Source organism: Rhodofomes roseus, assembly GCF_022264815.1.
Source record: "Rhodofomes roseus strain CIRM-BRFM 1785 chromosome Unknown C8Q71scaffold_8, whole genome shotgun sequence".
Lineage (NCBI taxonomy): Eukaryota > Fungi > Basidiomycota > Agaricomycetes > Polyporales > Fomitopsidaceae > Rhodofomes > Rhodofomes roseus.
In genome coordinates, this window is record NW_025952964.1 from 619,852 (window position 1) to 634,060 (window position 14,209).

A 14,209-nucleotide genomic window follows, 5' to 3' on the forward strand; every position below is an offset into this window, starting at 1 on the left:
CGGATTTTTGCAATAAGGAGGCCTCCGCCGGCTACGTCGTGACTTCAAGCCTATTTCTCTGCGCGGGTTTGACCGGCGAAACGATCGAAATCGGCTTGATCTCGATCGTATTTCGAGCGGGCGCCTCTCTCCAGAACCCGAACCGTCTCTTTCATGTGTCTTCTCCAAGTCTTCTCCGACCCACCTGGAGCCTGACGCGAGGCTACGAGCGCCGCTGCACGTTGATCCTTGACAGCTTTCCCGCTCAGTGACCGGCAACATATGGGCTGGACCGTCTCCCCTTTGTCAAAGCCGACAGGCGGTCTCACGTTCACGCAATTCGCATACGCTGTCAGGAGGAGGAGTGGCAGTCATGTAGACGCAGCCAAACCAGCGGCTTCACGCGGGTCCATGGCTACGCTTCAAATTCTGCCTCTTGCTATATCAAACCGCGGGTAGGAGTGTCGTACATCGGCCGCCTCAGTTCGGCCTTAGTCAACAACATTGTGCAACGGCGGTGCGAGACGTATCCTAGTGCTGACTATGATGTAGCACTCACGGATAGCGGGGTCCCTGTGATTACTTTCTATATTGTCCTGGTTGTCACTCGAGGAATAACTTGCTATCATACCACAGTTGTGCAAAAGGATGGACGAAGGGTCCCCGTCGAATGGGCACTCGCGGTAAGCTCATTGCGAATCAAGATATCATACGCATTATACTCAATATTGGGTTTGCCCCGCATTCATCCCCGAGACTGTTAGTTACCGGTTACCGCCTAGGAGATGCAATACACAGCGCTCAACTTGTAGATCCATAAACGGCATTCAATACATGTACGTCAGTGTGCTACCCCTGTAACCTGGACGCCACCATGACACCTCTCCCGGTGAGCCAGGACTGTGTGTGACCATCAAGTGCAATACGAGCCTAGCCGTTCACCTTGGCATAATAGCATGCCAGGATCTTTCGCCCGCGACAGCGCGCCACTAGGTCTAGCCTCCCTCGGGAGGCTGCACCAATGGGCCTTCGCTTCGTCCAGCTCACTCCAGAAGAATCCAAACGGGTTCAGCGTACCCCGTGGTGCCCAGCTTGCAGATGCGATCCTGTGGTAATCATCTATCCAGAGGCTGGGCAGCTTCGCACCTGCGGGCTAGCACAAGTACGACCTTCCGAGCCTCGGCGGACTTCGCGGGACTGCACGTCGGCGTCGCGCGGGGGGAGTGATCACTCCGAGGAACCATACATTCCGTGCGTTAGGCCCTCGGACCTGCCATCCGTCTGCACTAGCTCGTAGGTCGACGTCTCGAATCCCAGTGTAGCCGAAGACACCCGGAGGGCAGCCCGCTACCGTACGCCGGCAGACGAGAATAGCTGTGGTGGCGGGATAGGGAACTCGTGGGATGGTGCGCAGCCTGTCGTAAGTGCTAGCGAATGCTGACGCCACGGGCCGGGTCTTTGGGAATGGCTGGGATCCGGGCAGCGTTCCGATGGGCTACGGAAACTTCGGCCGTGGTCGACAGGGACGTAGTGGAAGGTTTGTCACGGACACTGCCAGCTCAGAATGCACAAGCAGCAGCAAGCACACATGTTTCAGTGTCGGTGAGGAGTCGAGAGGTTGCATGGCTGGATGAGCCCAACGACACCACTTTCCTTACTCGGATTGGCACTCGATCGGACTGTGGCAACATGATGATGTAGCATCCCGGGCCACCTCTCGATGTTACATTAGCAGTTGTCATGCCAGCAGTTGTCATGCCAATACATGTTCACGCATTCGAGTTCTTGTTCTTTCCCGAGTTGCACCATGAACCATGTCCTACGCAAGAGCGGTTCTGAACCTCGGTCTCGTATTGCACAGCTCGCCTCCAAAGCCCGCGAGCGCATCCCAATGAGGCCCGACAAACACCCTCAGCGCATGCGGGCGCACCTCCTCCATCCGCGACTCCCGAAGCCTACTATGTCCCCAATCCGGGTCGGTCAAAGTCGTCTGCTTCACCTTGTCGAGCGTCGGATAGCGGATGTTCACGGTGAACGTCAGGTCCTCGTTGTCCTGCGCGAGCCGCGCCATCGTCATGTCGAGCGACACCCACGGAAACGGGAAGTCGGCGAACGCGCCTGGCAGCTCGACCATCTCCGGCGGCCGCTGGTACGGGCCCGTCCCCGGCAGCGGCATGCTGAGCACGATCTCGCGGAGGTTCGCCCGCATCTCCCACCGCGCGATGTGCGAGAGGGCGGACAGCATCCAGGCGGGGTACCGATAGTCGACCGCGCTGACCTCCAGGCCCGCGTCCTTCAGGTGCAGGCGGCGGAGGCGCGCGAAGGGCACGGGCGACTGCAGGATGATCGCCAGCAGCTGGTACGACGGCAGGCGCAGCACGAGCTCCTCCACCGTGGGTGCGGCCGCTCGCAGCAGTCCGTTACAGTCGAGCGATGAGTCGAGTTTGTCGAACTTCAGCTGCAGCCTGCGCAATGTTCGCAGAGGGAGGTAATATAGCAAACATGCAGCGGTGCTGCCCGATGCCGCACGGAGCGTGAGCGATACGAGTGTCGAGTCTGTCGTGGGTGGGACGTCCAGATGCTGCATGGAGCCTCCGATAGGCGGAGTAACTTGTACTTGGTCCGACAGGTGCAACAGAGACAGCGATCGAAACGCTGCCAGGAACTGCAGAAAGTCATCACATTGCAGACTGTGCGTCCCGAGCAGGCGCAGCATCCGGACGCGAGGAAAATATGTCTTCAGGCGTTCCCGGACGTCCCCCCTCGCAAAGAGGTTCAGCGTGCCGACGTTGAGCTCCTCCACGCGGTCCATCATCAGGAGCAGCTCGGGCCATTCGACGTCGAGCTCTGCGCGCTCGGGGTCCGGTTTGCCTATGGAGAGCACCCGGACGAACTGTGCGAGCCCGGGATGCGCTTTGAGCATGCTCTTGACGCGTTTGTGATGACTCCCATGGAGAATGGAGACAGTCCGGAACAAGCTCCTCTGTGCACGTCTGGCCCAGTGGTGACATGTCAGAGCGCAGGCCTTGAGCACACGCGGCTCGCCCGAGAGCTGGTCCACAATCTCATCCTGGATTTCGGCGGGAAGCATCTGCGCCACAGCGGTTTCTGTTGAATGAGTGATGCGGTCAGTGGAGCAGGTCATACAGAGGCAGATCGCTCACTTCGTTCGGCGATGGAATGCAATCGGTTCAAGTTCGCAGAACCTCGCTCACAGCAGGATGATTGTACAGAGGCAAGCGGCGTCGGCTGACTGGACTGACGCTGCTGTGTCAAAGCTATTAAATACGACCGGCTGCATCAACGGATAGTGGCGCGTCAGTGGCGGTATAACAAAACCCGCCTATTAAGGGCCGAAACGTAGTCAAGTGTTGATCGCCATGACTCGGACACAACAAATGCGAGAGTGAGTGTACACTGGTAAGTACAAACAATTGATCGATATCGGTGCCTGTACAGGCGCTTACTGGCACCGGCAGAAGCAGTTGTGGCACAATTGCCAATAAGCTCAACGTACGCAGGTGTAGTAGTACTAGTATGCCAGGAGCGAAACTCGTCATGTATGTATAGAGCTGAAGTTGATCCTTCCATGCGCGGTCGCAACTGATAATCGTGTTGTCGCCAAATTCACGCGAGGAATAACTGGATTACATTTCCCCCCAAAAAACTAGGGATCCAAGATACACCATACCATACAAGACGATGTCGACAAATCATAGGATACAGAGCTTAGACAGCGCTATACTATGCAAACAGACACACGGGTAGCTCAGGCTCAGCCTGGACATACTTACTGCCAGTCCATCTTGATTCAGCGTCCACACATTACCCAGTCCACAGCGCACCCGTTACCGTATCCCACACTTCGTGAACACACTCTCCCGCGGCTCGAGCTTGGCCGGCGGCCCCCACACCTCCCACATCTTCATTGACTCCTCGTCCGGGCAGATCGTGAACACCTTCGTCCCGTCGGGGCTGAGGCAGCTGTGGCCCACTGGGCGCAAGTGCGCCGGCACGCTCAAGACGGGCTTGAGTGATGGCCAGCTGTGGATCGTGATGGAGTCCGTGTACTTCGTCTTCGTGTACAGATGCCCGCGTGGCATGGTCGTGTCGACATCGTCCGCGTGCAGATTCGGAGTCGAATGAGACGAATGCGGGTTCCATGACGAGCCGTGGGTGCTGAGAAGCTCCTTGCAATGGGGCGACCAAATAAGGGAAGTAACGGACGTGTCCATACGGATCGTTGACTGGGGGAGCGTTGCGTCCGACGCGTTAACGCTCCAGAAGCGGATCGACCCTTCGGGGTAAGTAGAACCACTTGCAAGAATGTCTGGCTTCCACGGGCACCAAGCCAGAGCCTAACAAAAAAGAGGCGGATGAGCATTGCGACCTCGTAGCGAGTGCATAGGTCGAATACCTTAACCGGGCCACCGCTCCTCTTCTTGCAACCCAGTTTGCTCGAATCCGACAATGGCTTGCCCGCCCGGGCATCCCAGATTTGCATGATCCCCTTCTCGTCACTCGAGGCGAGGTAGTCTCCGCTCGGACTCCACCGAACCCCGAAAACCTTCCAACTATGCCCCGACAACATGCCCACAGACTCGGGCGCCCGGCTGTCGAACAATTCGACGTTGCCCTCGGTGCCGCCTACGGAGAGCATGTTCCCTCGCCAGTCCATACCACCTACTTCCGCTCTATCTCTACACTTCCACCGTCGGATAACCTCCTTTTCCTCCGAGTCCCATAAATGCACGACGCCGGTGGTTGTTCCGGAGGCAAGCTTGATCGGATCGTCTTTCGACCACTCAATGGTGTACAGTCGGCCCTCTCTTCGTTCGTTGAGTGCACCGAGGTGTGTAACGACGCGATTGTCGAGGTTTTGATAGTACAGCTGGCGGCCGCAGGCGACTGCGATTGCATTCCGTGACGACCAGCAGAGAGGATATGCAAACGGATCACTAGGAATGCCTGGTCCATCCAACGCGAGGATGAACTGTTTACGCGTGCCAAGGTGGTGTGCGGCCGACGCCGACGATCTCTTAGGAGTCGTTGAGAAGAGTTGTTGGACTTGTAGTCGATGTTCGTTCAGCTCGTTTCCTAGTGAATTTCGGGACTTAGGCGCTGCATATTGGAGCACGCGATCCTCGATCAGTCCGAAGTTGCGTGCGATCCGTTTAGAGCGCGGCGTAATGTTGAGAGGTGCAGGGTCTTCTTGTGGAGCGGTGATAAATCGGTCCGCCTCGCCATGGAATGTCAGAACACAAGTAGCATCGATACAAGTCATAGTACTCACCGTTGAAATCTTGTTCACTCGCGGGATGCTCACTTCCTCCTCTAAGCCGGACCAATCGATGGAAGCAGTGGATATCCTACGACGCTTTGCTGAGTATGCGTTCGTTACTGATGCTGGAGTCCAGGTGCGCTTCCGCCGTGGAGTTACACATAATTGGGATGGACCAGCACCGCTGGCCTCTGTTCCGTCCATGACGAGAGCTAGACCTGAAAGCCCATAAGTAAGAGAAAGAGCAAGGCAGATGAATCGCCACAGACGATGTAGGATATACACAAGATGGTCAGCTGCGCACGCGGATTTGGATCCTGTCGCGCAGAGCAGCCTAACCCCGAGCCCAGTCAACCCGACCTGCAGTGATACGATGGGGCGAATGATAGCACACCTTCTAACGCCAGTTCTTGTTCGAGAGTCAGTTGATTGGAGTCAAGCCGCGTCCCAGAGATACATAAGGATAGTGTAGCACTTGGCAAACGCGTGAATGAATGTGAGGGTGGACGAGCGTAATGAAGCGAAGCGCTGGCCGGTGAACCATAGTAGATCACGTGGGCACGGTACGGCCGTGTGAACTTGTTCCGCCAGTTGTTGGCCAGTTGCGCGGCGACTCCGAGCCTGAGTGCAGTGCAACCGCTTGCTTCACCACGTCCACTGCCCACTATTAGCGAATATTGCTAGGATGGCACCAGCAGCAACACCGGGAGGTAGGCAAGCGAGCACCCTCGGTTTACAGCTCACTGATTCTGTGTCAAGCTCAGAGCCTCGCAAATCTCCCAGGCCACAGCCATTAGGGAGCATTCCTTTCATCTTCCTCTTCACGACGTGTGCGCTATGCGTCGTATTCCTCTTGTGGAGAAGGGCGTCGACCCTGCGGAAAGTAGTGGCTCATCAGTATGTTCAATTCATTCCTCTATACATCGGTGGCGACTGAGCGATCTTGCAGGCTGAATACATGGACGCAGAATCAAGGGACGATTCGTCTCTCGGAAGACGATGGTCCTCCCGCGATTGAATTCCTTTCGAATGACTTTGATGACGACCACCAAAGGATTGGGGATGACGAGTCGCTTGCCACCACGGCAGAACGTCTCAGGGCTGCGAATGCAAACACAGACCTAGGACTGGGGACTCTAGAAGGAGGCGAGCTTCTTGACGATTCGCCGCCTGCACCACCACCCAAAGCCTAGCTTAGCGCCTTCCTGGTAAGTCCCATACTCCCTGCGTGACTCCGTCCTTAGGGTAGGCTGCGAGACTGCGCTTGGCGTCCACCCTTCAGGAAGGCATCAGCCTCATTTCTGCTGCCTCACAACAACATCGCTAGCTCAGGCATTGTCCTCGCAAGTTGCTTTGGTATGAGGTTATACATGCGACCACTGGTCTGCATTCGCTTTGAAACTGAGCTTCGATGACTTCAATGTGTAACTAATTGGCTTTTGTTCCAGGTGCCAACTCCTATGCTATCGTGTATACTATTCCTTCGTATCATACGTTATTCCCTGGATCAACCAGAAATACCCTCAAGCGTGGTAAATGAGGTAAAGTTCCATGTCTTGCGTCTCCCGTTCACAATTTCGCTGCATTCAGCCACGGTGCATAACACTGTGACTGTCCTATAGCCGGCGTGTTTGAGGACCTCACCGATTCAGCAAAGCACGTTCGATCCTTGAAAGCTTGAACAATGAAGCCAAAGGTCAGGATGTGGTCACTGGTGAACGTGACCGCGCGCAACGGCGGCGCAGGTGCCTGCTAGCGTGACTATGCGCGTGACGTCACATCATCAGGTGATGCCGCCGGTCCGCTCGCGAGCATAGAGGGGAACGTCTGGACAGGTTTGGGTCAGGTCCATCAACCCACGATGTATGAACCCGTTCTGCTCACCGCTCTGAACAGCGACGGACCACTCCCGAGCCGCATACAAGTCTATCCGACACCGAAGAAAGCCCGTATAATCTACGAGCTTCTCAGAATTCCCGAGGTCACAAGGACCCGTGCCCTAAATTACTCGCCGCATCCTGGATGCCGAAGGACGTGGGCGACTTAAAGGCGCGTCAGGGAGGTCGGCGAGCCCGTCTGCGCTCTCTGCGGCTTCTAGGGACATGCTTAGGCTCTGGCTGAGTCTTGTGGTCGGCCTGCTGGCCTTCAGCGGCAGCGTACATGCCATCGGTCAGGCTACTGCTATCTCATTCGAACAGTCCTCGTCGTCGTTCCCCATTGTCAGCAATGACATCGCCACGCCTATCTTGCTCTCTGAAGACGAATGGGGTGGTGTTCAACGTGCCGCCGGCGACTTTGCCATGGATATTCACAGGGTCTCGGGCGTGATGCCCCTTCTGTTCAACGTGACCACGCCTGCGACGCAGTCAAACTTGAGCCTTGTTGGAGCGCGCGCTATCATTGTTGGAACTTTGGGACAATCCTCACTGATCGACGAGGTGGTGAACAACACCGGAATTGATGTCTCGAGCGTGGAGGGTCACTGGGAGGCATTCTTGACCAAGGAGGTCTCAAACCCGCTCCCTGGTATAAGCAGCGCATACGTTATGATTGGCGCAGACAAGCGTGGTACGATCTATGCTATGTACGACCACTCTGAGCAGATCGGTAAGCCCCGCTCGTGTTCTATGAATGCTTTGCAATCTGACACGGTTTGTGGGCAGGCGTCTCGCCATGGTATTGGTGAGCTCTCTTCGTGAGACTACATCGAAGTGTTCTAGACTCAGGACCCTCATTCAGGTGGGCTGATGTACCGCCTAAGGCCAATCCTGAAATCTACGCCGCATCTGCTGGTTGCGCACACGGCTCGCCTACCGTGCAATACCGTGGTATCTTCTTGAACGATGAGGCCCCAGCATTGACAGACTGGGCTATGGTCCGCTTCACCAATGGAACTGGTGCCCCTCTGACGGGTTCTCCGTTCAACCACTATTTCTATGCAAGCCTGTAGGTTTCATTCGTCAACTTCATCTGCGTACATACAAACTGACAAACCGTAGCTTCGAGCTGTTGCTTCGCATGAAAGCGAACTATCTGTGGCCTGGTATGTATACTTCTTTTGGAGATGCAACGCGTTGGATTGACGAAAGTTGTTTCTAGCTATGTGGTCCAGGTATGTATCGCCGTAGGGTCACTTTGCGAGACTCACACTCTGCTTAGTGCATTTGGTGTCGACGATACTTTGAACCAGCCTCTGGCTAATTGGTACGGCATCGTCATGGGTACAAGCCACGAAGAACCCATCATGCGCTCGATCCCTGTAGAGTGGACTCTCTTCGGAGACGGACCATGGGACTATAGTACGAACAAGGCGAACATCTACCCATTCTGGGTCGAGGGTGCCGAACGCGCTAAGCCTTATGAGAACATCTTCACTGTCGGGCTGCGCGGTGATGGTGAGTGGTATTCATCGCCTAAATGGACTCGAATTGATGTGTCACTTCAGGTGATGGTGAGCACGCAACAACCGACCTATCCTCAATAACGACTGAATAGTTATCTTGCACAGCGGCCATCGCGGGCGGTCAGAACATTCAGCTTCTCGAGCAGGTCATCAGTGATCAGCGAACGATCCTCAGCGACACATTCCCGGGAGTAAATGTGACTACCATCCCGCAGATGTGGTGTCTCTGTATGTTGTTCCACGTCGCCGGGATGCCCTTCGTTAATTTCAATCTTGCAGACAAGGAGGTACTGGGATACTACGAAGACGGCATGACCGTTCCAGACGACATCGCCCTCCTCTGGACTGATGACAAGTGAGTTCGGTTCACAAAAAATATCATGTCCTGACTCATGCTCGAATCCATTCAGCTATGGCAACATGGAGCGGCTACCAGTGGTATCCGAACGTAACAGGAGTGGTGGTGCCGGAGTATATTATCATGTATGTTTCCCATCATTCATCATAAACCTCACCCTAACTCTCATCTGTGCATAGTATGACTACGTACGCATGAACAATGCGCCTAGTTGAGGTTAGGCTTATGTTGTTTGCATAGGTCGGTTCGCCTCGCAACTACAAGTGGATCATGGTAAATAGCGTCGCTGTATGTCCTATGTATGATCGCTTATCGTGTGCTGCGAATTTCAGAGTAGCCAGCTCAGCAAGACGTACGAGCAAATGTCATTGACGACCGCTCGTAACGCGACTCGCATCTGGATCGTCAACGTCGGTGACCTCAAGCCTTACGAGATGGAGACCGAGTTCTTCATCACGTACGGTTGGGACACATCCATTTGGAACTACGACAACCTCGACACGTTCGTGACTCAGTGGGCGCAGCGTGAATTTTCGTTGTCTTCCGAGGATGCCGACACTGTCGCGGGTATCATTGCGAACGTCACGCGCTTCAACGCGAACTGCAAGCCCGAGCTTCTGAATGCAACAACTTTCAGCCTTACCAGCTATCGCGAGTGAGTATTGACTTTTGAACACGTACTGAGCACGTCTGAACTTAATGCACAGGGCACAGAACATGTTGGCTATGTGGGAGGCGACGAACGCCTCTGCGACCGCTATCCAAGCGAAGCTGCCAGAGAGCATGGTCCCCGCTTACTTCGAACTCGTATATCACCCTGTCCAGGCCAGCTACACCTTAGCACACATGTGGATCGCCACAGGCCTGAACAACCTGCGTGCGTCTCAAGCATTCCTCAGCGCAAACGACTACGCCGATCTCGTGGAGTACCTCTTCGAGGAAGACTGGAACCTCGAGGTTCAGTACGATAGCCAACTGGACGGTGAGTCTCATGACGCTCCGATGTGAGAAATATTCCACTGACGCATATGCAGGTAAATGGTAGGCCGCATATCACTGGTCCATCGACGTCCATGAATTGAATGTCCTCAGGGTCCACATGATGAGTCAGACCCACACGCTCTACGAGTACTGGCAAGAACCGTACTCGAATGCGTAAGTACTGCTTCATATTGCCGGGCCTATGGCGTGTATTGACAAGGCTCAGCATGCCACCTGTGTCGAGGCAACAGCCATACAAGCAGGCCTTGGCTGGCCCGATGCGCCTTGCTGTCGAAGGCTCACAAGGCGCATGGTGAGTGATTAGCATTGTAATACACCTCTGAAACTTGTAACTAATGCTTTTCCAGGCCAGGAGACAATCAATACAATTGCGCCCAAGGCTATGGCTGCCCGAACCCCACAGTAACGATCGACCCATACGTTCCTGAGGGCAACAGGTACTTCGTCGTTGGTGCTGGTGGACCTGCGCCCTTCAACTGGACAGCCACTACCAACGTCTCGTGGTTGGCTCTATCTCCGTCGTCTGGCTACGTCTCGCCAAGCGCATCGGAACAGTTTGTTTACGCCACTGTCGACTGGTCTCAGTTGGAGGATACGCCCTCGGTTACGGCGTTCATCGACTTCAACGCTACGGCGGCCAACCAGCCTATGATGTCCCAGCAGGTGTACTTCGTGGCGAACTACACTGCTGCCCCGAGCAACTTCACTGGTCGGTAGTCCTCCTTTGTTGATGCTATTTGCTGATATGTAGTCCCCGTACAGGGTTTGTCGAGGGCGACGGCGTTGTCAGTATGGAGGCTGCACACTCGGCAAGGAACACCTCAGTGAACGGTATCACCTGGACCGAGTTGCCCGGATACGGCCGAACGCTGTCCGCCGTCACACCCTGGCCTCGCGGCGGAGACGAGTTGAACTTCACCGTAGGGACTGGTCCAAGCATGTAGGAGGTCCGCCTTTCCCATTATCCCTGCCGTTCTCACGTCTTATGGCAGTGGTTATGACTTCTACACATTCAACAGTATCAATGGCAACATCAGCGTCACGGCATATGTGGCTCCGTCGCTGAACTCGCTCGGACCCGATAGGCCTCTGGCCATCGGCATGCAGATCGACTCAGACGAGCCACAAGTCAGCTACTACATCCCGAACTCTACTCCGGGAACGCTTCCCGACGCTTGGAGCCAATGGGTCTCGGAGAACATCGTCTATGTACCGATGAACTTCCGCGCCAGTCCCGGTGCACACAGTCTGACGGTAGGATTCATGGAGCAGGCGTACAGGGTGTGGCGCTGACATTATTTGTAGGTGTGGATGATTGAACCGACGGTGATACTGCAGAAGATTGTGATCGGTACGTCCCTGTCAATATGCTTGTGCGTAACGACAACTCACGCGTGTGCCTCATGGTGCGTTCAGATACCGGTGGATTGCTACCCAGCTACCTCGGACCGCCGGAGAGCATTCGCGTTTGATTGCAAGGCATATGAAGGTCATCAGGGGATCCAACGAATGATATTTGAAGAGTCTCGTCACAATAGTACGAAAAAATCATCACCACGCTGGTTGTGAGTCAGCAGGAGAGGTACATTGTATCAGTATTTCCCGCATCTGAGAATATGCTGCAGTCATTGACGGCGATGATCTCGGTGACGCCAGGGAAATGCAGACCTAGACTACCTGGTGCTCGATCGAGCGACGACGTGGAACGTGTCGAGCTAGTACTCTTCTACAATCAGAGGGTCGAGAGCGAATTTGCTCCTCGCGAGTCTTTGCCTATCTCGCCTGCCAGCTTGTGACTATCCCGCGAGACTCGATGGTGTTGGATGTCCAGAGACAAGCTTGGACGGACACGTTATCATCATGACCGTCTTGAGCTCGACGGACCCATATGTAGGACATATCAAAGGGGTTTGGCTCGAATGTTGGCAGTTCATCTGTGGAACTGATAACCCTAATGAAGGTCTTCGAAGCAGATGATATCCAGTCTTGCAATGAATTACAGTAGGTATACAGTACACCGATTTGATATAGGGCTACAACGTATCCTAGGTCTATGTGAGCGACATCGATACCATTATGCTATAGCTTGCTTGAACGCAGTCAACTCATCCGTCGTTAGTCCCCATTTCTCGGCGAGCTTTGGCTCGCTCCCCGTTTTGTCCGCCTCGGTCTTCACGTACGTGCGCAAACCACTCTTCTGCTGCTCGGAGAAGCGGCCGTCGCACGACGTCACATACGTATGTAGTGACCTGCACCAGCGAGAGTCAATCACCGTCGTGCAAGCCAGCATGCGACGTACAGTTGCCTTACCTGATCACCTTCTCGTCAAAGTCCGCGTCTCCCTCGCTCTCCCCGTCAGGCCCGTAGGGTACGGGGGACGTCACCGCGGAAACGAGCGACTGCAGAATGCCGTGCTCCTCGAGCGCCTTGAGCGCCGCGGTGGACGTCGAGATCGAGGAGGGATCCGCCTGCATCGACGCGTGCGAGTTCGGGTGTACGGGGTTGCTTCCAGCCGGTGGGTGTGTGTCCGACGAGTGGACGGTGAGCCCAGTGCTATTCGACTCGGCGGATGGGGAGGGCGCGGGAGACGGTGTGGGTTGCGAGACGTGCGTTTCAGGGATGATGAGTGCATTCAGGAGGAAAGCGGTCTTGCGGCGGACGGTGATGTCTGAGTCTGTCATTTTGTCATTAGGACGGATGCGTAGTAGAGCATTAAGTAGAAAGCTAACCTTCGAGAGCTGCCTTGAGGACTTGCCAGCCGCCGGCCTCGTCGAGCTGCTGGACCGCAGCCGCATTGTGCTTCAACAGCCCTGAAAGAGCGTACACCGCTTTTGAGCGCAGTTTTGGTGACTTGACGGATGGGTCGAGGAAGGTAAGTAGAGTCGGCATGGGTGAAAGGGCAAGACACTGCAGGGAAAGATGAATGAGATGTGGCGATGTCAGTGTATTGAGGGTACTTACCGCTTTCTGTGCAGACGGATTGTTTTGAACCGCAGTACCGATGATCCAGAGCGTCTGCATATTTATTCCCTCGGTGGAATTCGGTGACTTGAGAAGGTTATGGAGTGGCTCCCACATCTTCATCTTATCAATGTCTGCGACAAGGCGGTGAATTGAGCCGACCGTCACGGCGGAAGGTTTCAGACGTGCGTACTGTTGGCATTGTCAATCTGCTCGACGAACTATACATGGACGCGTCAATGAAGGCTCACATACAAGGGAATCTTGACTCACCATTTCGAAGTCATCCAATGCTTGTATCCGCGCATCCTCATCCTTGCCCTCGTCCACCGCGATGGCCAGAGCCTCCTTCATCAGCTCCGAGTCCGGCCTCCCTAGAATTGCATCAATGATCCCGGGATCCAAACTCTGCACGGATCGCGGTGGTTGCGGTTGTGCGCCGTCATTGTTGCCTGAATGCTCGATACCCCAGCGTAAGAGGCTCTCCATGCTTCTCCCTAGTGTTGTGGTCGGTGATGAGTTTACGAACGTGCTGCGTATGTTGTGAGTGCGGAGGAGAGAGGTTGCGAGGGTTATGCTGAAGGAAATATATTGGGACGGGAACATGCTCGAAGCTTCACGCCGCCTCGAGAAAAGGATCGGGGATGCCTCGGTCATCGCCGATCGTCCCAGAGATCTTCAGCCACATCCGGATCAGGGCAGATGCCGATGTGTATCGGCAGTATCCGCGCGTCATTTTGTCGCGTCGACAGCCAATTTGACAGCTCTGCCAACGCTCTCTTCCGAGTCGTGCAATCCCTGCTTCGGTATATACAGGACTGTAGGACGGCTCTTTCTTGTCATTGGTGAGTCTCCGATTCGTATACGCTTCTGGGTGATGAGACAATCACCATAACACTTTCCGTCTGAATTCAATGTAGACGAAAGTTCACCTAGTTTCAGCCTTGGCTGACTTTCTGCTATGAAAACGCGTCTTCGGAGCAGTCACTAATCATGAATTGAACAGATTCTACTGTCATGAAGGACCTCGAAGTGATTGTGGAAGGTGATATGGTGAGTGACACGTCGCGTCTTTCAGGGAGTGCAGATGAAATCATTTTCGATGGGCGGACACGAATGCACTCTGCCTACACCAAAGTCTCCCAGTGTACAAAGCGGAGATGGGCACGGGTGCTTGTTGAAATGCATCGAGTACCTGACTCTTCTCCTATTCTTTCAGTTGTTA

At 54.8% G+C, this 14,209-nt stretch overlaps 5 protein-coding genes across 5 annotated transcripts; 2 read left to right on the forward strand and 3 right to left on the reverse strand.

Annotated features, from left to right (window-relative positions):
• Positions 1–1,537: 1,537 nt before the first annotated feature.
• Positions 1,538–3,392, reverse strand: C8Q71DRAFT_558605 (uncharacterized protein). Its single transcript, XM_047919346.1, has 2 exons — positions 3,144–3,392; positions 1,538–3,087 (listed from the first exon to the last, which is right to left on the reverse strand). The coding sequence occupies exon 2, from the start codon at positions 3,068–3,070 to the stop codon at positions 1,799–1,801; it is 1,272 nt and encodes a 423-aa protein (XP_047779770.1). The 5' UTR covers positions 3,071–3,087; positions 3,144–3,392; the 3' UTR covers positions 1,538–1,798.
• A 213-nt stretch (positions 3,393–3,605) lies between these two features.
• Positions 3,606–5,772, reverse strand: C8Q71DRAFT_754209 (WD40 repeat-like protein). The gene is made up of 5 exons (XM_047923476.1): positions 5,655–5,772; positions 5,530–5,594; positions 5,273–5,478; positions 4,397–5,218; positions 3,606–4,337 (listed from the first exon to the last, which is right to left on the reverse strand). The coding sequence occupies exons 3-5, from the start codon at positions 5,462–5,464 to the stop codon at positions 3,828–3,830; spliced, it is 1,524 nt and encodes a 507-aa protein (XP_047779771.1). The 5' UTR covers positions 5,465–5,478; positions 5,530–5,594; positions 5,655–5,772; the 3' UTR covers positions 3,606–3,827.
• Positions 5,773–5,867: 95 nt separating this feature from the next.
• On the forward strand, positions 5,868–6,775 carry C8Q71DRAFT_754211 (uncharacterized protein). Its single transcript, XM_047923477.1, has 4 exons — positions 5,868–5,970; positions 6,025–6,157; positions 6,210–6,468; positions 6,543–6,775. The coding sequence occupies exons 1-3, from the start codon at positions 5,946–5,948 to the stop codon at positions 6,451–6,453; spliced, it is 402 nt and encodes a 133-aa protein (XP_047779772.1). The 5' UTR covers positions 5,868–5,945; the 3' UTR covers positions 6,454–6,468; positions 6,543–6,775.
• A 227-nt stretch (positions 6,776–7,002) lies between these two features.
• On the forward strand, positions 7,003–11,495 carry C8Q71DRAFT_898158 (uncharacterized protein; the record flags this gene model as incomplete). Its single annotated transcript, XM_047928773.1, has 22 exons — positions 7,003–7,867; positions 7,924–7,942; positions 8,000–8,206; positions 8,260–8,303; positions 8,360–8,372; positions 8,420–8,655; positions 8,706–8,711; positions 8,769–8,891; positions 8,943–9,018; positions 9,074–9,146; positions 9,201–9,209; positions 9,262–9,294; positions 9,354–9,676; positions 9,729–10,003; positions 10,056–10,062; positions 10,114–10,176; positions 10,229–10,315; positions 10,371–10,732; positions 10,786–10,963; positions 11,016–11,277; positions 11,329–11,374; positions 11,440–11,495. The coding sequence occupies exons 1-22, from the start codon at positions 7,363–7,365 to the stop codon at positions 11,493–11,495; spliced, it is 3,003 nt and encodes a 1,000-aa protein (XP_047779773.1). The 5' UTR covers positions 7,003–7,362.
• Positions 11,496–12,097: 602 nt separating this feature from the next.
• C8Q71DRAFT_706232 (nucleotide exchange factors-like protein) lies at positions 12,098–13,473 on the reverse strand (the record flags this gene model as incomplete). Its single annotated transcript, XM_047920491.1, has 6 exons — positions 12,098–12,272; positions 12,334–12,697; positions 12,753–12,930; positions 12,985–13,118; positions 13,178–13,205; positions 13,258–13,473. The coding sequence occupies 6 exons, from the start codon at positions 13,471–13,473 to the stop codon at positions 12,098–12,100; spliced, it is 1,095 nt and encodes a 364-aa protein (XP_047779774.1).
• Positions 13,474–14,209: the final 736 nt, after the last annotated feature.

Coding starts and splice junctions, on each gene's coding strand:
- C8Q71DRAFT_754211 (XM_047923477.1), top strand. CDS start 5,946: ATGGCACCAGCAGCAACACCGGGAG. Junction 5,971..6,024: donor ACCAGCAGCAACACCGGGAG/GTAGGCAAGCGA, acceptor TGTCAAGCTCAG/AGCCTCGCAAATCTCCCAGG. Junction 6,158..6,209: donor CGGAAAGTAGTGGCTCATCA/GTATGTTCAATT, acceptor GCGATCTTGCAG/GCTGAATACATGGACGCAGA.
- C8Q71DRAFT_754209 (XM_047923476.1), bottom strand. CDS start 5,464: ATGGACGGAACAGAGGCCAGCGGTGCTGGTCCATCCCAATTATGTGTA. Junction 5,219..5,272: donor GAGTGAACAAGATTTCAACG/GTGAGTACTATG, acceptor TTCCATGGCGAG/GCGGACCGATTTATCACCGC. Junction 4,338..4,396: donor GGAGCGGTGGCCCGGTTAAG/GTATTCGACCTA, acceptor CTTTTTTGTTAG/GCTCTGGCTTGGTGCCCGTG.
- C8Q71DRAFT_558605 (XM_047919346.1), bottom strand. CDS start 3,070: ATGCTTCCCGCCGAAATCCAGGATGAGATTGTGGACCAGCTCTCGGGC.